The 26,520-nt window shown below is 62.7% G+C and overlaps 1 protein-coding gene across 2 annotated transcripts; it reads left to right on the top strand.

Moving 5' to 3' along the window:
• The first annotated feature begins 1,514 nt into the window (after positions 1-1,514).
• On the top strand, positions 1,515-20,373 carry BTBD2 (BTB domain containing 2). 2 transcript variants are annotated; one of them, XM_045043073.1, is made up of 10 exons: positions 1,524-1,945; positions 11,250-11,369; positions 14,552-14,708; positions 15,849-15,954; positions 16,040-16,237; positions 18,099-18,291; positions 18,416-18,503; positions 18,662-18,808; positions 19,402-19,594; positions 19,915-20,373. In XM_045043073.1, exons 1-9 carry the CDS (start codon positions 1,524-1,526, stop codon positions 19,561-19,563), a joined length of 1,593 nt encoding a protein of 530 aa, XP_044899008.1. In that variant the 3' UTR covers positions 19,564-19,594; positions 19,915-20,373. The 2 variants fall into 2 exon arrangements, with proteins under 2 accessions (XP_023099076.2, XP_044899008.1); XM_023243308.2 differs by having other exon boundaries at positions 1,515-1,945; positions 19,402-20,373.
• Positions 20,374-26,520: the final 6,147 nt, after the last annotated feature.

Below are 26,520 nucleotides of genomic sequence, written 5' to 3'. Positions count from 1 at the left end.
AGAATGAAAAACAAATTTCCAGGATTGGGATGCTTTTGCCCATGGTTATAACATTGCATGATTTGGCCTTGGGTAAATTTTTCATCCTAAAAGAGCAGAGGCAGTGAGCTCAAAAGGTGGCATTTTTTTGAAATCCAGTGGGCAAGGCTGCCGATGGGAGCACATTCTGTGGTGGGTTGGAAGGTGTGGAGCTACAGGATGCCAGTGGCCTGGCCTCCCCAGACGGAGAGGTGGTCCCCAGGGCGAGGGGATTGGCCGTCAATGCAGGGAAGCCCCTAAAGGGCTTGAGGCAAAGGCTCCAAGACACCAGGTTAAGTCTGGAAGAGACTGGGTTCTAAAGAGTAAAGAAGGGTAAGTCGTTGAAGCAGGGGACGGTGCAAATGAACACGTGGGTCCCTTGTTCCAGAATTATCACACATCTCAAGATGGTGACAGCAGAGTATTACGTCAAGCATGGGGCCCTGGGTGAGCCCTTGGGCTGCAGGCCAGGAAGGTGACCGGGCTGGGGATCCAGGAACAAGGGCGCATTCAAGGTCTGCTCTGCTTTGGAGGTGAAGAGCTCATGGAGTTCGGGGGCAGAGTCTGGACGCTGAGGGGGGGCTGCCTTTCCTGTGGCTCTCCTAGGTGTCACTGGGCCGTGAACCCCCCAGAAAAATCCCTCCACCATGGGAATGACCAGCCCTGAGACCCGGCGTGGGGGGTGGGGGTCTCCCAGTCGCTTATTAGGTGCTGAATTGTCGCGGATGTTACGGAAGTGGGTCTTGAAGCCCTGTGAACAGATGAGGGGCCGTGAGAGGGCCTCGCGCCCACCAATGGGGCTGCTGGCCCTGACCTCTCTACCCAGCTTTCCGGCCACCTTGACCAGGCTCAGGACCTGGAAGAGGCTCGCCCTGGCTTCTTCATCTTGACCCCTGGTCACTGGTCAGCATCCTTCCCTCCAGGAACCCCTCCCCCAGGCTGAAGCTCTGGGTTTTGGCCCCTGCCCCAGGTCGCCCAAGGACTTCTCGGTGTCCCTCTTCAGGGCACTCGGGCAGTCTGACACTATGGGTGTGGTTAGCAGTTTGGGGGTTCCAGTCCAGTCCGCACTGCCTATCAGGTACCCGGGTTCTTTCTTCCTCCCCTTCCGCCCCCCTCCATCCATCCCCGCTCCCCCTCGGCCCGCAGCTCCCTCCTGCTCCTCCTCCTCCCTTCCCTCCTTCCTCCTCCTCCCGCCCGCCCCCTCCTCTCCCATCTCCCCGCCTTCGCCTCCCCCTCCCCTCCCCTCCCCTCCCCCATGCCTCCTCCACCCGCCCCGCCTTCCTCTCCCCCTCCCCTCCCAGCTCCCTGCTCACCCCTCCCCTTTCCTCCCTCTCCCCTCCGGGCTCCCCGCCCCTCCCCTCCCCTCCCCTCCCCTCCCGGCTCCCCGCCCCTCCCCTCCCCTCCCGTCTCCTCCCCTCCCGGCTCCCCGCCCTCCCCTCCCCCTCCCCTCCGGGCTCCCCGCCCTCCTCCCGCCCGCCCCGCCCCGCGGCCGCCGCACCGACAAGATGGCGGCGGGTGGGAGCGGCGGGCGCGCGTCGTGCCCGCCGGGGGTCGGCCCGGGTGCGGGGGGCGGCCCCGGGCCCAGCGCCAACGCCGCCGCCGCCCCCGGCAACGCGGCCGCCGCCGCTGCCGCCGCCGCCGCCGCCGCCGCCGCCGCCCCGGCCCCCGCCGCCCCCGGGCCGCCCCCCGCTCCGGGACCGGGACCGGGACCCGGGTCGGGGCCGGGCGCGCAGGCCGCGGCGGGCGGGGAGCGGGCGGCCGAGGAGCCGGGGGCGGCGGCGCTGCTGCGCGAGCCCGTCTACAACTGGCAGGCCACCAAGCCCACGCTGAAGGAGCGCTTCGCCTTCCTCTTCAACAACGAGGTGCTCTGCGACGTGCACTTCCTGGTGGGCAAGGGGCTCGGCGCGCAGCGCATCCCCGCGCACAGGTGGGCCCCGCCGTCCTCGGGCCCCGGGCCCCGCCGCCCCCCCGGGCCCCGCCACCCCCCGGGCCCCGCGCCCCCGCCACCCCCGGCCCCGCCACCCCAGGACCCAACCGCTCCAGGGACCGACCGTCCTCCGGACCCTCCTGCGCCCTGCCACCCCCAGGTCCCCTGGGACCCGCTTTGCCAGAGCCCCGTGACCCTGCCGGGCCCCCATCTACCCTTCAGCCCTCTGATGCTAGCTACACCCTGGCCCTGGGACCCCCCACCTCTCCACTCCCAGCAGAGGCTCCTGGCTTTAGGATGCCGGACCCTGCCACCCAGGCCAGGATCTCCAGGCACGGCCACCCAGCCACCCCCACCAGCGCCTGCCACCTCTAGGCCCCTCCGTCCTGCCCCAGTGACCTCCTGCACCTAATGTCCCGTGCTTCCCCTGTGGTGACCCCCAGGCCCCCGCCAGACTCCTGCCTCCTGAACCCACATAAGCCCCCTCAGTGACACCCCAGTCCCCCGGCCTCTCTGAAAAAGGGGACATTGTTGACCTGTGCTTCTAGCCAGTCTCCAGGACCCAGCCCCCAGACCCCCGGGCAGGGCGGGGCTGACGTCAGACTCCCAGTCCACTGGCGGTGTTCCTGACTCTGCTCCCTGACGCTGCTCCCCAGGGACGGGGGGCTCGCTGATGGGGGAGGGGGTGTGTGTGACATCAGAGGAGGGGGGCCGGGGGCGTTTCTTGCACTCGCCCGGAGTGTTCCCCAGCCTGCTGCGACGCGTTCTCCCTGCCTTTCTGGCCTGTGGCCTTTATTTAACCTGTGCTTTCGAGATTTTTCTTTCCGGCTTTTTCCTGGTTATTTATGTACAACTGGATCTAGATTCCTGTCTGCAGAACGTTCCAGGCCTGTGGTTGGGTCCCCAGGACCTCCCGTGGCTCCTCCCTCCCCTGTGTGCCAGCAGCTCTCTCCAGAGTCGCCGACATGGGCCTCACCCCCACCCAAGCTGGAGTAGGGGCCTGGTCTGTGTGCTGCCCGAGAGCCCTCACCCCCTCCCCCCGCCCCCAGGCGTCCCTGAGGCGAGTCATGCTCCTACATAACTGGTCAGCCAGGCCTGGTCTCCTTCACCACCTTCGGGGAGCAGAATAAGTAAGGCGAGGCCGCAAGAGCTCCCACCTGCCTGACCCAAGCCCTTTGGGGACCGGGTCAGGTGGATGTGGCTGGAAACCCCACAGGCAGGTGGGGGGGCAACCTCAGGGGGAGCCAGGGGCCCCCAGGCACCAGTGACCTTAGCGCCTGTCCTCGGCCTGTCCTCGATTGAGCTGAGGCAGTGGGCGTGGGGCCCCCAGAGGCGTGAAGGGTGTGGCCCCGCAGGGGCTCCGGAGAAGTGGGAGGGCAGCCAGTGGCCCAGGCCTGGAGGGAGGGGTGTGGTAGGAAATGGCCGGAGAGTAAGGTCAGCTGGGCGTGGTCTCTAGTGAGATTTAAGGAGAACCGGAGACCCGGGGTCTGGGGGGTGGTGACGGGGGTGGTGACGGAATCGGTACCTGAGCCGCTGTGCTGAGCAGGGCGAGGGGAGGGGCCGTCTGGAGTCCAGGTGGGCACTCGGGAGCCACAGCAGGGGCAGGGGCACCGTGGGCCTGAGTGACCGCATCTGCTTTGAAGGGTGGACCGGCTGGGGGTGGAGGCCGCAGGCGCTTGGCGGGAGGGTAGAAATGGGAGGCAGAGGGTTCGGCTTCCCTTGGGAGGAGGTGCCTCTCCCTGGTGCGGTGGGGGGCCGCGGCTGTGGCCCCCCAGACCCTGGCTCCAGCATCCTAGAGAAGGCCAGGTGTGGCAGGGATGCACGTGGAGGGCTGATGCACTTGGCAGAGAGCCGGCCAGAGGCCACATGTGGGTCTGGGGTCTGTGGCTCGCAGGGGTTGAGTGATGCTGGGGGGGGGGAGGGGACGATGGTGGCCTAGGGGTGCCGTGTGGATGGGGGAGGAGGGGTGGTGCTGAGGAAGGGCTGCAGGGAGCCACCCTGAAAGCGGGGTCTGGGCACGGAGGGTACCTGCCTACATGCTGACCTTTGCCCCCACGCCCGCCTGCCCACTGGGCCTGTGGCTTCTCCCGCCAGCGGCCTGGCTCCCTGGCTCACCTTGCTGGTCCCTGCAGGTGTCAGTGGTCGCCTGGGCCCCGCAGACTCCCTGGCCGTGTGTTTGACGTCCAGAGGGGGTCTGGGTCAGGCCGATGGCATTTGTCCCCATTGTCCTGGCGGTAATGTCCCGCGGTTTGGTCTTCACCGTAGAAGGTTCTGCCTTTGGGTTGTTATTTCCTACACGTTGGTGACGTTTTCCCCGCAGCGACCAGGTGGGTGCTGCCCACGGGTGACCCTGGGCTTCCTGTGCCTCAGTTTCCCCACCGGTGAACTGGGATTGACCGCTCAGATGCCTCCATCCCAGGACCTCTGGGAGGATCGACTCAGTGACCCAAGCAAGTGCTTATGACAGTGGTCCAGGGCGAGCTTCAGTAGAGGCGGGGACGTAATCCGGAGCTTGAAAAGACGCGGGGGGCCGCTTGCCACGCCGCTCCTGGGGGCTGCACTCGGGACTTGCTTGTAAAGAAGTGCGTGGAAAGCCGACGAGGGTAACCTGACCGTGGAGAAACCCGGCAGACCCCCACCTTAGCCAGGGGTCAAGGTCACCTTCTGAGAGATGCTGAGTGGCTGCAGGGACCCCTGATAGGATGGGACCAGAAGGGCCCCTCACCTCCAGGTGTAGGTGTGTCCCCGTCCTAGCCTGTGATACCTATGAGCGTGACCTTACGTGGAAAAAGTCTTTGTAGGTATGATCAAGTTAAGGGTCTGGAGATGAGCTCATCCTGGATTCTCGGGGGGGGGGGGCTCTAAACCCAATGACAAGGGTCTTCCATAAGAGACCCAGAGGAGAAGCCACGTGATGACCACGGGGGGGCAGGCACTGGAGGGATGAGGCCAAGGAATGCCTGGAGCCCCCCAGAGCTGGGAGAGGAAGGAAGGACCCTTCCCTGGAGCCCCCCAGAGGAGGAGGTCACACCTTGACCTGGAGAGCTCGGAGCCTCCGGGCCTGGGAGAGGATGAAATCTTGTTTAGATTTGCCCAGCCCTGGGAAACCAGACTGACTGCAGGAAAACATCCCACAATCGGGGACACACCGCAGGCCAGCTGGCGGCTCATCCTGGAGGCTCTCAAGGTCGTGAAAGCTGTCACAGCCTAGCAGAGCCCAAGGGGGTGACCAAATGCCACCTGGGGCCCTGGGTGGCGTCCTGGGGCAGGGAGAGGATGTGGTGGCAGGGGAGCCGCGTCTGGGGTTCAGGCCACAAAGCAGCGTGGCGGAGGGGCTCTCACGGACTTCGAGAAAGGCGCCTCGGTGTGGCCCCGCCGGGGCCCGGGTTCGGGGAGCAGCACGGGCCAGGGCTCAGAGTGGCCGTGGGCTCTGGGCGCAGGCTGACCCGGGGCGGGGGACACGAGTGCTGACCGGCCCTGGCCCCTCGTCCCATCCCAAGGCTCTGGGCAGCCCTCAGCCTGCACTGCCTTTTCCGTCACTTTTTCCTTCTAATCTGATGCCCGGCGCCTCCATCGCGGCTGTTGGCGGCTTGTGTGAGCAGGCGTTAGCTTCTCTCCTTCCGTGCTGCACCCCAAGCCCCGGGAGCAGGCCGGGCACACGGGTGTTCGGTGACTCTGTGGCACCCCGGCCGGCCTGAATCAAGTGTCCGCGTTCTCTTGCTGGGCTGGCTCCGAGGAAACACTGAGTCTCTTCGGGGTGGGGAAGCTCCTGTGGGAGTTGGGTAGACCCACAAAACCAGCACCTGAGAGGTTGTTTGTGTTCTCTCTCTCTTAGCATTTTATTTATTTTTGAGAAAGAGAGAAAGACACAGAATCCGAAGCAGGTTCCAGGCTCCGAGCCGTCAGCGCAGAGCCCGACGCGGGGCTCGACCCCACGAACCGTGAGATCGTGACCTGAGCCCAAGTCAGAGGCTCAGCCGACTGAGCCCCCCAGCGCCCCTCAGATGTCTTTATTCCTTCAGCCTGGAAAGTGCAGCACCGCGGAGAAGCCTGGCGGGTGGAACAGCCCGTCTGGGGTTTCTCATTTCATTGATCTGTTTGTGTTCTCTGTGTGACAGCACAGCTTCTGGTGACTGTGGCTTTCTGTTCTGAGAACCGCCAGGACCCTTGTTCCCAATTTCCTTCTCTGTCGAGACTTTTTCAGCCGGTCTCACACAGTGACCCCTCCAGTACCCATCACCCTCCCGTCCCGCCCTCCCCCTTCCCTCAAACCGTGATTGAAACGTGGTGCTGGCAGGGGACATCCCTTTCCCCGCGGGACGGCCGCTCTAGCACCGCGTCAGCAAGCACAGGTAAATGGCCAGACAGCGGACGATCTCTTCCGGCCGCGCAGTCTGTCCCACTTCCTGAATCCTGTCTTAGCAGCACGGAAGTGCTGTAGACAACGCGAGTGAATGATCATGGATGCGTTCCAATAAAACTTTATTTGCAAAAGCGCGCGGTTGGCCAGTGTGCCGGCCCCCAGGCATCCCGTGGTCCCTGTGACCTTTAGAGTCTGTTTGTCAAGTAAGTGCTCAAGGGATTTATTGGGGGGCGGTGGGGGTTGGTCCCCCACCGATACCAGGCTGGGGAGAACGGGCAGGTTAGCACACAGAGTATCTGGGGGCACGGTCTTTCTCTGTTTGTTTAGGGCATTTGCGTTCTTAGGATAGCTTTGTAGCTTTCTTCATATAGTTTTCTTGCACATTTATTGCTAATTTTTGCTCCTGTATTTTTTTTCCTCTGTTGTGAATAATCTTTAAACAAATTTTTTTAAGTTTATTTATCTTTGAGAGAGAGAGACCTACACAGTGAGCAGCGGGGAGGCCGAGAGAGAGGGAGAGAGAATCCCAGGCAGGCTCTGCAACGTCAGCACGGAGCCCGATGCGGGGCTCGAACTCACAAACCGTGAGGTCGTGACCTGAGGTGAAACCAAGAGTTGGGTGCTCAACCCACTGAGCCACCCAGGCGCCCCGAATTTAAATAGCCCTGTGTGGAGGCCCCTGGGTGGCTCAGTCGGTGAAGCGTCCCACTTTGGCTCGGGTCACGATCTCACGGTTTGTGGGTTCAGGCCCCGCGTCGGGCTCTGTGCTGACGGCTCGGAGCCTGGACCCTGCTTCGGATTCTGCGTCTCCCTCTCCCTCTGCCCCTCCCCAACTTGTGTGCGCCCGTGCGTGCTCTCTCTTTCTCTATCTCTCTCAAAAATCAGTAAAATGTAAAAAAGAAAAAAAAATTTAAATAGCCCTGCGTGGCCAGGAGCAACCACATCGGGCAGTGCAGTCCTAGAATTTTCAAAACCGAAAACCATGTCGTGGGCAGGTTATCTCTCTCCGTCCCTCCTGTTTGTGCCGCTTAATGCTTTTCTTAGTGCATTTCTGGCCACGGGGCATCGCCCCCTGACGGGGGTGGAAGCAAGCCACCTTTGCGCTCAGTGGGACAGCTTCGCTGAAGTTCCTCTCTGTTCCCTGCCTGCTGAGAGGTGTCCTGAGGCGTGGGTGCGGGGCGTTACTGGAGTCTGGTCTGTTTGACCCGACGGCTGTCTGTGCGGATGTGCAAGCCTTGTGCCCTGGCGGCCGCCACCCCCGAGGTCCCTCCCTCCCCCACCCGGAACGCCAGGCCTCCCCGTATTTAGCCCGCTGTCTGTATCATCTGAGGTATCCTTCGTTATTGCGTGTGAGCGGCCCCTGCACGCTCGAGCCCGTGTTGTTCAAGGTCAGCTACAGCTCTCTTCTTTTTATTGGCAAGTAATTCACGCGATCGCAGAATTCTGTGGTACGAACGGACCTCCGTCTGTCCCTTTGCCAGCCGGTGGGTGTATGGGCTCTGTCTCTTTTTTTCACTGTCACGAATCACGCTGTGTGAACGCTGGTGTGCAAATCTGGTCCTGTGGTCTTGGGTCAGCACCTCGGAGCGGACTGTTGGGATTCTAGGGTAACTCAGGTGACATTTTCAGAAAGTGCCGGACTGTTTTCCGACGCGGCCGCGGCATCTGCGCCCAGCCGTGCTCGGGGGCGTCTCCGTTTTCTGGGAGAGTCTGCCTGCGGTCGCTGTCACTTCCGGCGTGATTGGGAGGGGTCCCCCGTGAAGCCGTCTGCGGACGGGCTTTGCCGTGGGGTGAGATCGTGTTCCTTACGTTCCTGAACGATGTTCCCACCGTTGCTCCTGATTTCGGTACCTCGCGGCCCTCCCGTTTCCAGTGGTTTCTCTGCACCCCCTGCCATCCCCGTGCCCGATTTCACGAGGTCCTGTTCCCACCTCGGCTGTTCCCTTCTCTCCGTGGGTTTGGTTTACTCTCCATTTTCTGGACTCCTGATGCGGAAGCTCGCCTCGCGGATTCCTGGGCCCTTAATAGATGCGCGACGTGTCCTTCGAGCTGCGACCCTCGGGTCGGCCTGTCGCACTGTGGTCTCCTTTGCAGCCAAGATCTTTCCTCGCTTCCTCGTGTTCCTTCTCGGACCCGTGGCTACTCCCCAGTGGGTTCACTTGCAAGCATTTGGGGATGTCTCAGACTTCTCTGGTTGTGGCTTGGTAATCGAACTCGGCTGTGTTTGGAGACCACGCTCTGGCCGACGCCGGCGCTGCCCGGCGCACCTGTTGGCCCCGAAGGACATCCCACCTGTGCAGGCAGGGTCCCCGGAAGGTCGGTTGGGTCCTGCTGGCAGCCGGGGGCGGCCGGGCTCCGGGGCCTGGGCTGTGTGCGGACGTCTGGTCTGCCCACCGCTCTGCCGGCATCCGGAACGCTCCGGAAGCTCCAGCGTGGTTGTCCAGTGGCCTCGTTCTCCCGGTGCCACTCAGCTTCTGCGTCGTGTATTTAGGGACTCTGGTGCCAGGCGCGTGTGTGTGTTTGTAACTGTTACCGACCCCGGGCGTACTGGGCTCCAGACGTCCGCAGTGTGGACGTTCTAGAAACAGCCTCCTCGACGGCTGAGGGGTGTGACGTGCACGCGGCTCCGTCACGGCTCCGTGTGGGGCCGTGGCCTCCGCTCCGGCTCCCATCCCTGCCCCTGCCGCGTGTGTGGATATAGAGCAGTGATGTGCGCCCTCCCCGGTGGCCGTGAGCGCTGTCCCCGCGGGATGCTGTGGGGCTGGGCAGACCCCCTGTGTCTCCTCCGCTTTGCCCGCTGGCTGCCGGGCGGAGGGCTGAGGATCCGCCCCGGAAACGGTGGCTACTCCGTGTCCGCCGTGTGGCCGTTTTCTGCGCTTCATTGGCTGGAGTCCTGATGGGGGGGGGGGGGGGCTGGCGCCCCTTGTCCCTCCCGCGGCCCCTCACCTGCTCACTCGGTTCATTCCCCACGGACCCCCGGCCGTTCCTCTGTCCCCAGCTCGGCCGCAAGCTCGCCGGGTGGGCGCCGCGTCCGCGTTTCCCCAGCACGTTGGGAGCAGCCCTTTCCTTCTGGCCCCGCAAGATACTCCGAGCCCGTTGGGTGCCCCCCCCCCCCCCCAGCCCTGGAATCCGCCGTTTCTCCAAGGAGCCTGGACCCTCTGTGGGTGTGGGATTTGGACACCAAGCTCCGGGCCCTGGGTGTCCCCTCGCTGCTGGGCCGTCCTCGATCGGAGCCCCGTGTTCGTTTCTGTGGCTTGATGCCCACCTCCGCATCTCAGACTCCTTGCCTGCTGGCGGGGACGCCCGGGGTGCGTGAGGTCCGTGCCCGTCCACCCCGCGTCGGGTGGCTGGGCCCTGACGCGCCGGGTACAGTCAGCAGCCTCTTCTGTGTTTGGGTCCGTTTTCCAGCAGGAGATTGAGGTGCTTCTGGGAAGGCACCTTATCTAGGGACCGTGTGCAGGAGGACAGCGGGGCCTGGGGACCTGCCGCGGTGGCGTGAGAGCCCAGGGCCTCCGAAGACGTGGGTGAGGCTGGCCACGGCAGGGACAGGAGCCGCCCGGTGCGGCCGGAACCTACAGCTCGGGGGGTGCGAGAGCCACACGGGGTCTCCTGCCCCAGCTCCGGGGCTAGGCGTCCGAGGTCACGGTGTCAGCAGGGCTGCGCTCCCTCCGGAGGCCCTGGAGGGCCCCCCCTGCCTCCTCCAGCTCCTGGGGTCCAGGCGTCCCCTCCAGTCTCTGCCTCTGTCCTCACGTGTCCTTTCCCCGTGTCCGTGTCCGTGTCCAAATTCCCCTCTTAGGGCCACCCTCCATGCCCTCGCCCGAACCAGTCACATTCTACAAGGACTGTTCCCAAGTGAGGTCCCGTTCTGCCTTTCCGGGCGGACGGGATTTTGGGGGGACGCTGTTCGCCCCACTGCACTCGGGTTCCCGTCCGTCTCGGGTCTGGTTCTCGGATGGGATCCAGCCGCCGTGCCGCACTGTGGCCCAAACGAGGGCCGGAGACGCCGAGGGAGGGGGAGGGAGGGGCCGGGGGAAGGGGCGCTCTGCCCGCCAAGGGTGGGGGGCTGCTCAGCTTGGGGCAGGCAGAGGCTGGGAGCAGGACGTGGGGGCTGGCTGCGCCCCGCCTGCAGATGCGTGCCGACCCAGAGGGCTCTGAGCCAGGGTGGCCACTCGGAGCCCTGTGTTTGTCCCCACGTGGACCCGGGAGTGGGTGGGTGTCCCGGGGATGGTGCCTGGGCCACGTGGGGTGGGCCCCGGAGGCTGTGCGTGGACAGCACAAAGCACAGGGCGGGCGTCGCCTCCCTGAGCTCGGCCACCGCGGAGGCCCCCCCCACGTCGTGGTCCAGCTGGAGGGTCCCCGGCTGGCTTGGGGGGCCCCGAGTGGCCACACCGCACGCGACAGAGCCCGCAGGCCTCCTCGCGGCCACCGCCTCCCGAGGCTGCCCCGGGGACTCGGCCCCACTCAGGTGCCCCTGCCAAGCCTTCCCTGACCCTCGCTCCTGTCGCGGCCTTGGGTTCTTCCTGCCCCACAGTCAGGCTGTCCCTGCACTTACTGTGTCTGCCCCACTGCAGGATGGCCGGGACCCTCGTGCCCACGACCTGAGCGCGGGATGTGCGTGCAGAGCGGGGGGGTGGACGGACGCGCTGCTGGGGCCGCGGGGGCATGAGGCCATCCTGCCGCGGGGCCGGTGACCTCACTCGTCCCGCCCAGTGTTACCACTGAACCTTCTGAGCAGCCTTGCTCCAGAGTGCGGCCTTCTAGAGCCATCTGCCAGCAGGGCCTGCTGGGCCGGGGTCTGCCGGGGTGCTAGCCGGGGTCGCTCCCGCAGCATCTCCTATGGGGACCGCCCCCCCCCCACTCCCCGCCGACAGCCCCCGGGGTCAGTGACGGGAGCAGTCAAGGCCACGTGGAGGGTAACCTCGGTCTTCTCTGACACGCCAGGTTCGTGCTGGCCGTGGGCAGTGCTGTCTTCGATGCCATGTTCAACGGGGGGATGGCCACTACGTCCACCGAGATCGAGCTGCCCGACGTGGAGCCCGCCGCCTTCCTGGCCCTGCTCAAGTAAGACTTTCTAGATCTTTCACATTGTGGGGTGGGACAGACCAGCCTGACGTTCTAGAAAGTACACAGAGTTCAGGAAGAAGGTACAGAGACCCCCAGGGACAGCACCTCCGGAGCCCCTGAAGATCTCCAGAATTGCCTCTGAAGTGAGGGGTGGGCTCTAGGGGCCCCCACCCCATTTTCACTTTCGCAGATTTCTCATTGAGATGTGATTCGCACACCGTACGATTCACCCGTGTACAGTGTGCTGTTGAGCGCTTTGCGGGCATTCGCGGGGGTCGTGTGCCCCTCACCACTGCCTCATTCTACCTTCTCGTCGCCCCAAAGAGCAGCCCCGTCCCCATCGGCCGTCACCCCCTCCCCCGGCCCCCACGAGCCCCCTTCCCGTCCGTGGCTGGGTCTGTTCTGGACGTTTCACACACGCGGACTCACACCCCGCGTGGCCTCTCGTGTCGGGTTCCCTCCCCGAGCGTCGCGTGTTGAGGCCCGGCCACGTTGCCGTGCGCGTGAGTCCCCGTTTTCATCCTTTGGAGTCGACACGAGTTTTGGAGGAAGTAAGACGTTGCAAGAATGTTAAATGCCACCTCTAGCTTTTCCTGTTTTGAGCCTCAGAATTTCTCCTCAAGTACTTTAAATAAACGCGGTGGATGCCCAGGGTGGGGGCCGCAGGCAGCCGGCAGCCAGAGGCCACAGGTGAGGCCTGGCCGCTGGCTCTCCCGAGCTTCCAGACTGTCCTCCTTGCTCAGCCGAGCACAGTTCTCTTGCTTCCAGAAGCGCTGGGTGTGAATCACGGTGGGTAACTTTAAAGATTACCCCGAACAGTTAAAACATCTCTGTAAAAGCAGTTTATTTTTTCTCTGTTATAATGATAAAGACGGCACAGGTTCACAAGAGAGAGAGGAAGGGAGGGAGGGAACAGGGAAAAAAGAAGGTTCCAGAAGAGCATAAAGGACAGAACAGACCTGCCTCCCATCTGCCGTGTCCGAGGCCATGTGCTTCCTGGCTGTGCCCCCCAGCTGGTGTCCCTGCACCCCCCTGCCCCCTGGGGAGAATTTTGTTCCGGTTGGTTCCGTCTGTGGATGCCCCTTAGTCCCTGACGCTGATGTGGTCGGTCCTGTGCGCCGCCCCTAGCGTCTTCCCGGTGACAGGGAGCGCTTTTGGGAACAATCTCCTGGCTGCGTCTCTATGTAGCTTCTCAGACCGCTAAGCCCAGGGGCGGCCGACTGCCCCTTTGGGGCCAGACGGGCTCGGTCACCACCGCTCACACTGCCGCGGTTCCCGGAAAAGCAGACAGGGCCTCTTCGTAAGCCATGGGTGGGGCTGTGTGCCGACAGAACTTTATTGACAAAAACAGGTGACAAAACCGTAAGCTATCACTTCGTAACCACCAGGGCACCTAGTATTAAAAAAACCAAAAGCCAGAAAAGCCAAAGGAAAGTAACAACAATTAGGAAGTGAAGACATCGGGGCCCTCGTGGCCTCCGCGGAAACAGTCTGGAGGCCCCTCAAAAGGCGTAAGCGTAGAGTCACCCTGTGACCCGGCTGTTCCACTCCCGGACGTCTGTGCGGGTAACCGGAAGCCGGGGCGCAGACGGACGCTTGCCCCCCAGTTTCACAGCGGCAGCGTCCGTGAAAGGTGGACACACTGTCTGCTGGCACGTAACAGACAAACACGGGGTGTCCATTCACCCCCGGAGGATGACCCAGCCTCGGGGAGGAAGGACGTCCTGCTGCCTGCCGCTGCGTGGACGGGCCCGGAGGTCGCCGTGCGCGGTGACCAGAGCCGGACACAGAAGGACGCGTCCCGCGCGACCCCACTCACAGGGGGTCCCCGGAGGAGTCCCGTCCACAGGGACAGAGAGCGGACGGTGGGAGCCAGGGGTGGGGAGTCCGTGCTTCGTGGGGACAGGGTCTCAGTCCGGGGAGATGGAAGGTTCTGGGGGCGGATGGCGGGGGCGGGTGCAGGACAGTGTGAGTGTGCCCGATGCTGCTGAAGTGTATGCGTAAAAATGCTTATGATGGTTTAAAGTATTTTTTTAAGTTTATTTAATCTCTTACACCCCATGTGGGGCTCGAACTCACGACCCCAAGGTCAAGATTTGCGTGTTCTTCTGACTGAGCCAGCCAGGCGCCCCTGTGTTGTATTTTATTGTAACGAATAGAAGAAAAGTGATAGCTGTGAGGACGCACGCACGCACACACGCGCACACACACACACACACACACACACACACCCCAGGGGACAGGTTTAGATTGAAGTCTGGTGACATGCGGGTTCCGGCTACAATCTCCCTGCTCTGTCTCTCCCGCCCCCCCCCCACCCTCGGGCTTGAGTCAGTTTTGCTGGGCTGCCCCCAAGAGGGTGGACACTGTCATAACTGGTGTGTGAAAGGCTCAGCCGTCTCCTGGCACCGATCCTGGCTGTCCCCCCCACCCCCACCCCTGCACTGCTGACTTCCGGGTTCGGTCCCGGGTCCTGTGGGGGGTCCGGCAGCATCCCCGGTCTCCTCAGGTCCAGGGTCTCCCGGACCCCACAGGATCGTAGCTGTTGATATGTGGAGCTGCGTTTGGCTTCCGGCACATTCTGCGGCGGGGGGGGGGGGGGGGTCGGTAGGAGGGCAGGCACACCCTTCCAGGTGTTTGCCCTTGTGGCTGCATCCTGAACCCCCTGCCAGCTCTGCACGAGGGTCCTGGTACCTCCACTGCCTCGTTGTTTTTCAGTTGAGCCCAAGTTCACATCGCGGGAGGGGCGGTCATCGTGTCGAGTGTCTGATTCAGGCGGCGTTTCTGGTCCTCTGCTCGCCCAGAACTCGCTGAGCTCTGCAGCCAGGCCTGCCGTCCAGGCCCGGAGGTGTGGCAGGCTCTCTCCCCAGGGCAGATCCCATGCAGGTGCCTCTGGGGGAGTCTTGGTGGCCCTGGTGCCCCCGCATCGGGGTGTCACCGGGAAGGAAGCCGGTCGCTGCACGGCCCCGCGTTCTGGTGTCCGAGTGCGGGTGGCTTAGCCTCTGGCCGGTTTCGAGGCAGATAGTCTTTGCCGGGTCACGTCGGTAGGCTACAGCGCGAAAGACACCGGCTCTGGAAGGTTCCTCGGGGTCGGGCTGGTGGGGCGGGGTCTGAGCGAGCGAGCCGTCGGGGCCGGGCTGGTGGGCGGGGTCTGAGCGAGCGAGCCGTCTGTCTTGCAGGTTTCTCTACTCGGATGAGGTTCAGATCGGGCCCGAGACAGTCATGACCACGCTGTACACCGCCAAGAAGTACGCGGTGCCGGCGCTCGAGGCCCACTGCGTGGAGTTCCTGAAGAAGAACCTGCGGGCGGACAACGCGTTCATGCTGCTGACGCAGGTGCGCGGGGGCGGGGCCGGGCCCCGGGGGCGGATGGGGAGGGCAGGGGAGGGCTGGGGAGGGCAGTGCGACCCGGCGGGGTGTTCGTGCTCCAGAGAGGGTGCGGGTGCGCCGGGGCCGGGCGAGGCGTGGGGGGGGGGGACCGGGTGAGGATGAAGGGGTGGGGAGACGGGTGAGGACGCGGGGGCGGGGCCAGGCCGAGGGCGCGCGAGGCTACGGGCGCGACCGCGCCGCCCACAGAGGGCGCAGGTGTGCTGCGGGGAGGGCGGGTGAGGGCGCTGGGACCTGGCGAGGACGCGGGTGGGAGGACGCTGGGACGCGGCGGAGACTAAGGTGCGCGAGGTGGGGGAGGCGGCGGAGACGAGGGTTTGGGGGGGGCGCCGGGGGGCGGGCGAGAACGCGGGTGGGCTGGGCGAAGGCGCAGGGTTGGGGGGGCCCGGGGAGGAGGTGCGCGCGGACTTGGGTTGAGGAGGAAGGTGTGGGGGAGGGGAAGGGCCAGGCGCGAGCACGCAGGTGCGGATAGGTTGCGGGGGGGGGGGGGGGGGGGCAAGGGCGAGGACCTGAGATGGGGATGGATCCCTGAATTTTTGATGTCCCTTAAATTTTGCTCCCCCCCCCCCCCATCCTGACCTGGTGCCCTCGCAGGCCCTACGCGGGCGGGCACCTGGCACTTGTTGACTGAAGATTTTCCGCCTGCGTTTTTCCCTTTTCCAGGGGGCCGGGCGTGGCCAGGTGGGGCTGGTCAGGCCCAGAGCGGCTGCGCAGGGGCTGGCGGGGGGGGGGGGGGGGGGTAGGGGGGGGGTCCCGGACCCCTCACTGAGTTGCCCTGACAGGCTGGAGCTGGGCCCGCGGGGCTCAGCGCTGCGGCCACGCCGGTCCCAGGCTGTAGGGGTCGTGCTGGGTGGAAGGGGCCGGAATCTTCTGGGCTCCTGGTTCCCCCACCCTTCGGGCGGGTTCCCGATGGCGCGGTCTCCGGTGCTGGGAAGTGCGCAGGCCGTTCAGGCCCCCCCCCCCACCCCCAGGGGCGTGTCCTGTCCACCCACCTCGCGACACTGGGAGACTGCGACAGGGTCAGAGCGGCAGCGGGGTGGGGGGGGGGGGCCTGCCTCCCACCGCGGCTGACGCGCTCCCTCTTTCCAGGCACGACTCTTCGACGAGCCGCAGCTGGCCAGCCTGTGCCTGGAGAACATCGACAAGAACACGGCCGACGCCATCACCGCCGAGGGCTTCACGGACATCGACCTGGGTGAGGCGCGCCGGCGTGGGTAGGGGGGCGGGGGGCGGGGCCGCGAGGGGGAGGGGCATCCGCGCTGAGCCGGCCCCTCCCACAGACACGCTGGTGGCCGTGCTGGAGCGGGACACGCTGGGCATCCGGGAGGTGCGCCTGTTCAACGCGGTCGTGCGCTGGGCCGAGGCGGAGTGCCAGCGGCAGCAGCTGCAGGTGACGCCCGAGAACAAGCGCAAGGTGCTGGGCAAGGCGCTCGCGCTCATCCGCTTCCCGCTCATGACGATCGAGGAGTTCGCTGCAGGTAACTGTCAGGGGGCGGGGGCCGCTCGGCGGGAGCCTGACCCCCGGGGACCCCAGGTGTGACCCGCCCCGAGAGCTGGATGTGAGGACGGAAGGCCCCGCGGATGCCGCCAGATTGGCGCCTGGGCTTCCTTCTGCGTCGCGTGTCTGCGTTTGCGCGCTGGTCCCCCCGGGGCTGGGGCCGGCGTCCCAGGGGCCAGGCTCTGGCATCAGCATCCTTGACAAGCCTGTGGGGGGGTGGGGTGGGGGGCTCGGCCCCGGGCAGACGTGGGGGCAGCTGGCCGTGCCTCCTGTCCCGTGTGGATGCGGCTCCCGCAGCGGTGCGTGACCTAGAGCCAGCCCTCCCCTGCGGGGCTGGAGGGTCCTGGGTGAGGCCACGTCACCGCCGGTGGCCTGGCCGGTGCAGCCCCGTCCCCGGTTAGGGCTGTTTGGGACCGTGTAGCATGAGTTTCTTGTCTGTGCTCCCTGGGACAGATTTACCCCCGAGAGTAGCTCTCTTTGATCTGAAATTTGGATGTGACAGGGTCCCCTGCGTCACGTCTGTTCGTCCATAGGGTTGTCTGTCAGTGCTGAGGTGAGGCTCTGTGTTCCGGGATCGCTTGCTCATCACTTAGTGCCTCCCGTGTGCCAGGCTCTGGCAGTAGGTGGTGACTGTGGTGGCCTGGCCACTTCCGACCGGGGCTGGGTCGTTCTCCAGGATGGATGGGGGGCTGTCACTGGGGCCAGGAGCACCCCGGTCATGAGGGTCCCAGATGTTACCTGGACGTGGCTCAGGGGGCCAGGCTCCAGGCTGCACCATCCCATCCTAAGACCCCTCCCTGTGTGAACCTAGCTGGACCCCTCCCCCGCCACCAGACTGGTGCCCCCAGCACTCTCCTGGAGGCCCCCCCGGCACACCTGGCAGCCAAACCCAGTGGGGTACCAGGCCCCTGTGACCCGGCCCACCCCCTCACCCTGGGAGGGGAGTGTTTGCTGCTTCCTGCCGCCACCCCCTGTGCGGGCCCCCTCCTGTGTCCACCTCGCCCCCGCTCCCCCGGACCCTGTGGGTCCCCCAGGCTGAGGTAGCCCAGTCCTGGCCCCTGCTCTGCCGAAATCGCGGGGAAGGACACTGTGTGTGTCCTCTTGGATTGAGCCGGGCTTTCGTGTTCCGTTCCTCCGTGATGGGTGTCCCTTGTCACTCAGCATGTTTTAGAGAAGTGTCCTGCTTCTCAGGTACCCCTAAATACAAGAGACCTAGAGGGAAGTCTGAAAAAACCCTCCGAAGACCGCCCCCCCCCCAAGCTAAGTGTGCCCCAGCCGCGGCCTCCTGTAGCTCCTTCTGCGTTTTCTGTGCAGAGATTAAAAAGCCCTGGTTACCGTTCTGTCTCCCCGTTGTATCCTCCTTATTCACGTAGAGGCCCCGGGGCCAGGGCACAGGAGCGGGGGGGCCGAGCAGCACTGGGGCAGCCTGCAGAAACCGGCTCAGAGCTGAAGGATTCTCGTGAGCCTGCGGGGAGGGGGGGGTGTCGAGGGGAGTCCCCCCACGCCGCCTGTCCTCCTCTGCTTCCACCTCCTGGAGCCCCTCCGGCTCGGGGCCTGTCCGGGGAGTCACGCCCTGGCGGCGGGCGGCCCCACGCGCTTAGGGCAGGGGTGGCCGCGCGCTAGGTGGGCAACCTGGGCGGTGGGGTTGCTGAGTGAGGCCATGAACCGGACTCCTTCCCCCCTCCCCCATGCAGGGAGGGGCCATCCTGCCCCAGGGCTGCCGGCCCCCGGCATCTTCACTCTGGTGCCCTTGGAGGCTCACCGCCACCCACCCTGCCCGCCCTCCCCAGCCGCCGGGCGGGCCCCCGCCGCAGCCCGACCTCCGCCCCCTGTGCCCGCAGGGCCCGCGCAGTCGGGCATCCTCGTGGACCGCGAGGCGGTCAGCCTCTTCCTGCACTTCACCGTCAACCCCAAGCCGCGCGTGGACTTCATCGACCGGCCTCGCTGCTGCCTCCGCGGGAAGGAGTGCAGCATCAACCGCTTCCAGCAGGTGGAGAGCCGCTGGGGCTACAGCGGCACGAGCGACCGCATCAGGTGGGCCAGGCGCGGCCGGGGTCCCCGCGGCACCGGGTGGGGCGCCGCCCCCTGCGGCCGCTCTCGCGGGACCGGCCAAGGCGGCCGGCCCGGCGGCTCAGCATCCCCTGTGTCCGCGGCTCAGGTTCTCGGTCAACAAGCGCATCTTCGTGGTTGGCTTCGGGCTGTACGGCTCCATCCACGGGCCCACCGATTACCAAGTGAACATCCAGGTGCCCGCCCCGCCCCCGTCGCCTCCGCGCGGGTCCCAGGCTGGACTCCTCGCGTGGCCCCCCCGGCCCCCGTCGGCCTCTGAGGGGCCCCGCGGGGGTGGGGGTGGGGGGCCCTGGTGAGCAGCGCCGGCTCCTGCCCCCCCCCTCCGCCCCCGCAGATCATCCACACGGACAGCAACACCGTCCTGGGCCAGAACGACACGGGTTTCAGCTGTGATGGCTCCGCCAGCACCTTCCGGGTCATGTTCAAGGAGCCGGTGGAAATGCTGCCCAACGTCAACTACACAGCCTGCGCCACGCTCAAGGTGAGCCCTGGGCCTGTCCGGGATCAGCCTCTAGTGGGTACAGCTATAGGGTGCCTATGCGGTGTGTCGCTGTGGGGGCGTCTGCCGCGCTGGGCCCCCCCCCCCCACAGCACAGACACCCTGGGGAGGGGCTCTGCCGCCCCCCGACCCCCCCCCCAGGCCCCCCCCTCACAGCATAGACACCCTGGGGAGGGGCTCTGCCGCCCCCCGACCCCCCCCCCCCCGGACCTCCTCACAGCACAGACACCCTGGGGAGGGGCTCTGCCGCTCCCCATCCCCCCCTGGCCCCCCTCACAGCACAGACACCCTGGGGAGGGGCTCTGCCGCCCCCCGACCCCCCCCCAGGCCCCCCCTCACAGCACAGACACCCTGGGGAGGGGCTCTGCCGCTCCCCATCCCCCCCGGCCCCCCCTCACAGCACAGACACCTTGGGGAGGGGCTCTGCCGTCCCCCATCCCCCCCGACACCCCCCACAGCACAGACACCCTGGGGAGGGGCTCTGCTGCCCCCCACCCCTCCTCACCCTGGGCCCCCCCCAGCCCCCACCCTCCTGGGGCCCTGGGTGCCTGACCGCAGGGACTGTTCCCACCCAGGGCCCAGACTCCCACTATGGCACCAAGGGCCTGCGCAAGGTGACCCACGAGTCGCCCACGACGGGGGCCAAGACGTGCTTTACCTTCTGCTACGCGGCGGGGAACAACAACGGCACGTCCGTGGAGGACGGCCAGATCCCCGAGGTCATCTTCTACACCTAGGCCGCCCGGTCCCCGAAGCCACCTGATGCAAGTAGGCCACCCCCACCCCGTACCGCGCCCCCTGCCACGTTTCTGGGCGTCAGGAGAGGGTCTTCACTCCCTGCTCGGGGGAGCCGGGCAGGGGCTGTGATGCGGTCCTTCAGGACGTGGGGGGGTGGGCAGGGCTGGCCCGGACCCGCCCTGAGCCAAGTGTCCCCCCGGGGCCTTGGACGTGGGGGGGTCCCACACGCCGTCCCTGCAGCTCAGGGCCACCCGACCAACCGCCTGAACACAGGATTCAAATAGGATTCCGTCTCATGTTTGTTCTAACCGCACATAGCAATGCATCTTGGGTCCCCATTTCTCTGGTAGGAGGCAGCGTGTGGCGTCCTGGTCTATTCACTGGGGATGCTTGGGCCGCCCTGACCCTGGCCCCCAGCACGCTGGCCCAGCCCCCCTCGAGGTCCCACAGGCTGGCTTTCTGCCAGGCCCCGGCCCCCGCCCAGAGAAGGGCCCCTGCAGCTGCGGGCACGAACTCCCGACCTGATCTGCCCAGAGGGGCAAATGGTACGGGGCCTGCCTTGGTGGCCGCGACCCCGGCTGGCCCCGCCCCCTGTACATACCGAAGCCCCGCCCCACCCGGCCTCTGAGTGAGCTCTAGGTCCAGAGGTGCTGGAGGGCGGAGCCCCTCCCCTAAGTCCCCAGTCCTTCCCCCACCGCGTTTTCACCCCAGTGATCCCTTCCGGAAACTGTCCTCCCCAAGCCATGAAAGGTGTGCCCTCCTCACACCAGACCCCCAAATGATTTTTTTAAATAAAGGAAAGAAACGAAGCCATCCTGACCTGCGTGCTTCTTCTGGTCAGGGGTGGCGGGAGGGGACCCTGGCAGCTTTGAGATCTGGGTCTTCTCTCTGCGGTTGTCTCCCTGCCCCCTCCACCTGTAAGATTGGGGGGGGAGGGGCTGTGACTCTGCCTGCATCCGGAGTCACTGCTAACACAGATGTCCCTCCCCTAGGGCGTCCAGACCAGGTGGGGATCCTCCCCATGCCCTCTGTCCTCACAGAACTTCTGTGATGCCCATCATGTCCCTGCAGAAGCCCCCACCCCAGACCCTGCTGCCACAAGCTGTGCCTACACCTCGTTGGCTCTGCCCTCTGGACCGGGGCTGTGCCTGTGCAGCGTGGGTAACCTGACCCGGGTGCGCCACCTGGCTCTGCCCCACGTGTTAGGGCGTTCCTGAGAAAAAGCAGAGAGGGAACAGCACGGTAGCCAGGAATTTTCCAAAATGAGTAAAGACGTCAATTCGCACACTGAAAAATCTCAGTGACCCACAGTGAGGTTAAAAAAAAAAAAAACTCACGTATACACAAACTGCTAAAAACCAAAGGGAAAAAAATGTCACAAACAGCCAGCAGAAAGAACTACCAAACTAGAATTCTGAGCCCTTCAAAAACGTAAAGACAGACGGAAACTCAACCGCATCAGTTACGTTAAACGTATGCAGATCTAAATCCTCCGGTTGAAAGGTTAGGACCATCAGACTGGATGCAAGACCAAAACCAGACAACTTCCTGATTGCAAGAGTCTCGCTTTAACTACAAAGAAACAGAAACTGAGGCTGAACGGTGGGAAAAATCGCCCTGCAAACACCACACCTGTATCAGTACCAGACCTTAAGGCAGTGAGCGTTCGTAACAGTTAAAGGACATTTCACGAGGATGAACGGGTCAATCCCACAGGAAGGAAGGACTGCCCTACGTCTACACACCAGAGCACCATTAGATATGTTTAAGAGTCGGCAGAACAAAAATGAGAAATCTATGACCCTAGTTGGAAATTAACACTGTCACATCTCTCTCTAAATGACAGAATGAACAAAAATCAAGAAGGATCTTTAATAGTTGAACAGACTTTACCTAATCGATATCTATAGAACACTACACCCAGCTCTGATGACAGTGGAATCAAACATGGGCTAAAAAAGCCATATGTAAATTAACTGTTGAACTGAATGATACTCTGATTATAATACACCAAAATTTCAGGATCCTGCTAAAGCAAACTTGGGGAAATTTACATATACATTAGAAAAGAAGAAAGGTTTAAAGCCAAAGGTCTAAGCTTTCATTTTAAGAAACAAGAAAATTAACAGCAAATCTGACCCCAAAAATGGGAAATAAAATAGACCAAAAATGAAGACAAATGAAATACAAAACAAACCATTAGCTGGTTCCTTGATGAAATCACAACAAATATATTTTAAAGAGCGAAAACCCAAGAGCGATGTCAAGATCGAAAAGGGGACAGCACTACAGACCCTATAGACTTTGAGGACACAGTAAGAGGGGTGACTTCTGGTTAGAACATAGACCACTGCAGCCATAACTTTAGCTGGTTAAAGACAAGATGGGGGCCTCTGGGTGGCTCAATTGGTTGAGCGTCCGACTTGATTTAAGCTCAGGTTATGATCTCACAGTTTGTGAGACTGAACCCCGCATTGGGCTCTGTGCTGACAGTGTGGAGCCTGCTTGGGATTCTCTCTCTGCCCCTGCCCTGCCTGCATTCTCTCTCAAAATAAAATGCACTACAGAACCATACACAGGTGCGGCCAATGAAAACAGTCTTAGAGGCGCCCCCAAGAATTTGAAATAGAAATACATGATGCGGGGGTGCCCGGGTGGCTCAGTTGAGCATCTCTCGGTTTTGGCTCAGGTCACGATCTCATGGTTTCGTGAGTTCGGGCCCCTCATCGGGCTCTGTGCTGATGGCTTGGAGCCTGCTTGGGATCCTCTCGCTCTCTCCCTCTCTCTGCCCCTCCCCTACTCACGCTGTCTTTCTCAAAATAAACTTAAAAAATTTATATATATAGAACATGCAGCAATTCCACCTCTGGGTATACATGCGAAGGAAATGACGTCAGTGTCCCAAACATCTGTACTCCCAAGTTCAGTGCAGCCCTGCTGACCAGACATGGAAATCAAGTGTCAAGGATAGATGAAGAAAATGCGTAGTATCGTTCAGCCCTTTTTTTTTATAAAAAGAAAAGCTTCGCCCTTTGCAACAACGTGCATGGCGCTATGCACACAGAGGCAGGGGCCACATGACCTCTCACACGTGGAATCTAAAACGACATCAGAACTCACGGAGGCAGAGAGCACAGCGGCGGCCAGGGGTGGAGGAGACGGGCAGGTGCCGGTCGTGGGGTACGGGTTTCAGTTGCAAGGCGCGCACGTTCTGGGGCTACGGCAGACAGCCTGGCGGCCACGGTCACTGCTACCCCATATGCCTGAGGACTAACAGCGGACCCGGTGTTCTCACCGTATGCACACGTGGTCGGCTCTGAGGTGGCGGGTGTGTTTGTTACCCCGATAGTTAACCTTGGGCTAATTATTTCATATTGTACGCATGCATCAGACCGCAACGAAAACCCTCAACTTAAAAGAAAACGTGAAAGAAATATTTAATTGTAAACCCATCAAAGGGACGTGGATGCCAGGCCCTGCAGAGAAGCTGGGTTTTCAGGGGAAAAGCCACTGCCAGATGAACAGGGGCCGGCAGGCCACCCCCGGAAGCACTCGCCGAGTGGGGTGTGCCGTGGGCAGGGCGTTCCCTGACAGAAGGGAAGCCGGCTGGGGCCGGTGCCCGTGGCGGCGGCACAGAGACCTGGAACCTGGAGGGGCTCGGAACACGGCAGGCTCTCTTCCTCCCTTGGCATTTTGCTTCGCGCTTGGCTGCTGATGCGGGTGGGTGGGGTGGAGAGGCAGAGCGAAGTCTGTGGTCTCCCCGTGCCTGGAATCAGAGCCCCCGCTACAACTCGGGGCTGACGACAGAAACGCGGCAGCTCAAGGGGCGCCTGGGCGCCTCAGTCGGTTCAGCGCCGACTCTCGACTGCGGCTCGGGTCACGATCTCACGCATCAGGCTCTGCGCTGACAGTGCGGAGCCTGCTCGGGGTTCTCGCTCTCTCCCTCTCTCTCTCCCTCTCCCCAGCTCACATGTGCGCTCTCAAAAAAAACATTAAAAAAAAAATAACCCCTCCCCCAAGCAAGGCAGCTCAAGACAGGAACCAAGTTCAAGACGTGCAAACTGGAGGTGAGCTGAAGCTAGGTAGAAACCCGGTCTCACCAGCGGCCCAACCCCCTGGTCCGGCCGGTCCGGGAAGGGGGTTCCTCCTCCGTCACGCACGATGCTGCAGTGCAACAGCAATTCTGAGACGTGCGAAGGGGGAAAATGCAACCCCCAGCCAAGAGGAGCAAAAGCCGCTAGCGGACCTGCGGGGGACGGGACGCCGAGGTGAGATGTCAAGGCTCGTCGGGTGGCTGCTGTGGACCCGTTAAAAGAACGGAGAAGACGACGAGGCCGAGGTGAAGAGTTGGGAGGATTCGCGGAGAAACAGGCTCCAGACACAAGCGGGGCCTCTAGAAGGTACGAGATACCGGAGAAGACTGCACCGGAGAGCTTGAAAGCACACGGAGCAAAACGGAAGAGGACCCGTAAGTCTAAGACACATCAGGACCGGCCAAACTGGAGGCACAAGGGAAGAATAGAAACCTGGGGGCTCAGTCGGTTGAGCACCGACTTTGGTTCAGGTCGTGATCTCATAATCCATGGGTTCGAGCCCTGCGTCGGGCACTGGGCTGATGGCTCGGAGCCTGGAGCCTGCTTCGGATTCTGTGTCTCCCTCTCCCTCTGCCCCTCCTCCATTCACACTCTTTCTCTCTCAAAAATAAAGATAAAAATAAATAAAAATAAACAAAAAGGAAAACCGCAAAATCACACAAAATCCCCAGAGTGTCAGAGACCCTCGGGGTCAGATGAGACGGTCCTACGTGTCGATAACCAGAGTCCTGGGGGAGAGAGAAGCTGTGGAAAAACACGTATGAGCTAACAGTAGGAAATCTGCCAGAACTGATGAAAGACACAACCCACAGATCTAAGGAGCTCGACAAACGCCCTGCACAATAAATCCGAAGAAAACCACACATCACAGCCAAGTAACTTACACGCGCAGTCTTACCAGCAGACAAAGAGGTACGCAACCTTCAAGGGAACAACGATGGCTACTCACCTTGCGTCAGAAACAACCGGACGAGGTCTTGAAAATGTTGGAAGGCAACAAGGGGCGCCTGGCAGCTTCAGTCAGTTCAGCGTCCCACTCTCGACTCCGGCTCAGGTCGCGATCTTGCATTTTGTGGGTCCGAGCCCCACGTTGGGCTCTGCGCCGACAGCATGGAGCCTGCTTGGGATCCTCTCTCTCTCTCTCTCTCTCTCTGCCCCTCCCCTGCTCACACTTGCTCTCTCTCTCAAAATAAACTTAAATTTTTTCTTTTAAAAATGCTGGAAGGCAAAAAAAAAAAAAAAAAACCCACATGCACACAAAAAAATGAATCCACCTGCCAACCTAAAATTCCATTTCCAACCCAAAACACCCACCGTTAGTGCAGGCAAAATAAAGCTATTTTTCAGGCAACGAGAAGCCGAGACGCTTCGTTGCCCAAAAAACCCACACGACAAAACATATTAAAGACTCTTCCGGCTGAAAGGAGAGGCCCCCGGATGGCATCTGCAGTGGGCAAGGATGAAGAGTACTGCGGAGTCAGCGTGTGGACCTCACGTGTCTACGGATACGTGTGTAGGAAAGCGTATTCAACAGATAATCATGTAACACAAACACCGCGCCTGGGAACTGTGGGCTTGTGACATTTGTCAGAAATAAACTAAATGGCGAGAAGAGCACAAAGAGTGGGGTCGGCGAAACGGGAAATACGTGTGCAGGTCAGCGCGCAGCCGCACGTCTGTTTTTGCGTTTATCTCCCTGCTTACGATCACGGGGCCCAGTCTGAGCTGAGCCCTCTGGCTCGAACCCGACACCACAGGGCTCGTGCCGGTCTCCGCTGTGAGTCCTGAGCCTACGGTTGTGTCATTCGTGCTTCTTCCTCTCCGTCTCAGGTGGACACGTGTACGCGCACCTGTCTGCCTGCGGCCGCAGCGCACCCCCTCCCCGCCCCCCGCCCCCAGGCCAGCCCGCACAGGACTGCGACTCTGGGCATGAGCTTCTGGGGCTTTCTCCTACCTTGACGCTTGAAGGACAGCCTGGCAGCACGCGGACGCCCCCCTCACTTTACAAGAGGCTGCTGCCCGCGTGCCTCGCACCATGTGCCGGTTTGGAAAGCCTCACGGCAGAACCCTCTTGCCCCGGTGGATCACTCTGTCTTCTTGCCTGCAGGCCTCGGGGTCCATCGTCATCTTCACGACGGAGTCATTTTACTAGGCGATGCCTCAGAGGTGGCCGTTCCGTGCGCTTCCAAGGGGCCCGTTCAGCGCGGCGTTTCGGGGCTTTTCCTCTGTCTGGAGAGTTTCCTCCAACAGCGGTGTTTAAACACGAGCTCCGCTTTGCCTCTTCCAGGGCTCTGCTGGCGTGCTGTTCCTCCGCGGCCGGGCTTCCCCCACCTCTGCCTGCCCCCCGACGCGTGGCCACTCGCACCTCCTCCCCTTCCATCTCATCCTCCTGCCTCCCCCCCCCCCCTCCGGCAGATCTTCTGGGGCCCTGGGCACCCTGCGACTTACTCCCCGTTTCCGGAGTCCTTTCCTTCCCGAATTCGGGCTGTTTCCACTGGCAGTCTTTGCCCATTTCCATCCTCAGGTTTTGAATTTCTGATCCAAGAGGATTTCCCCAAATTTCTTCAAATGCCGCTGGGAGCAAGCCTTGCCAACTCCTTCAGCTTTCCAGTCCCCTCCCTGGGGAGGCTGGACTTCCCCTGGTCACACTCTCCGCCATGTAGTGTGAGGACCACGTCCTAGCTTTGCTCAGAGTTCACTCCCTTTGCTTCTGGCCACATGGCTCCTAGACCCCTGAACAAGGGCACTAATCCCACCGGGGGGGGGGGGGGGGTGTCAAACCCTCATGGCCTCACCTGAGCCTCATCACCTCGCAAAAGCCCCGTCCCTGACACTGTCCCATCCCACTGGGAGTAGGTGTCA

The sequence above is a fragment of the Felis catus genome, chromosome A2, assembly GCF_018350175.1.
Source record: "Felis catus isolate Fca126 chromosome A2, F.catus_Fca126_mat1.0, whole genome shotgun sequence".
NCBI lineage: Eukaryota > Metazoa > Chordata > Mammalia > Carnivora > Felidae > Felis > Felis catus.
Note: the sequence above shows the minus strand (reverse complement) of the source record. Positions and strands in the feature narration are given on the sequence as shown.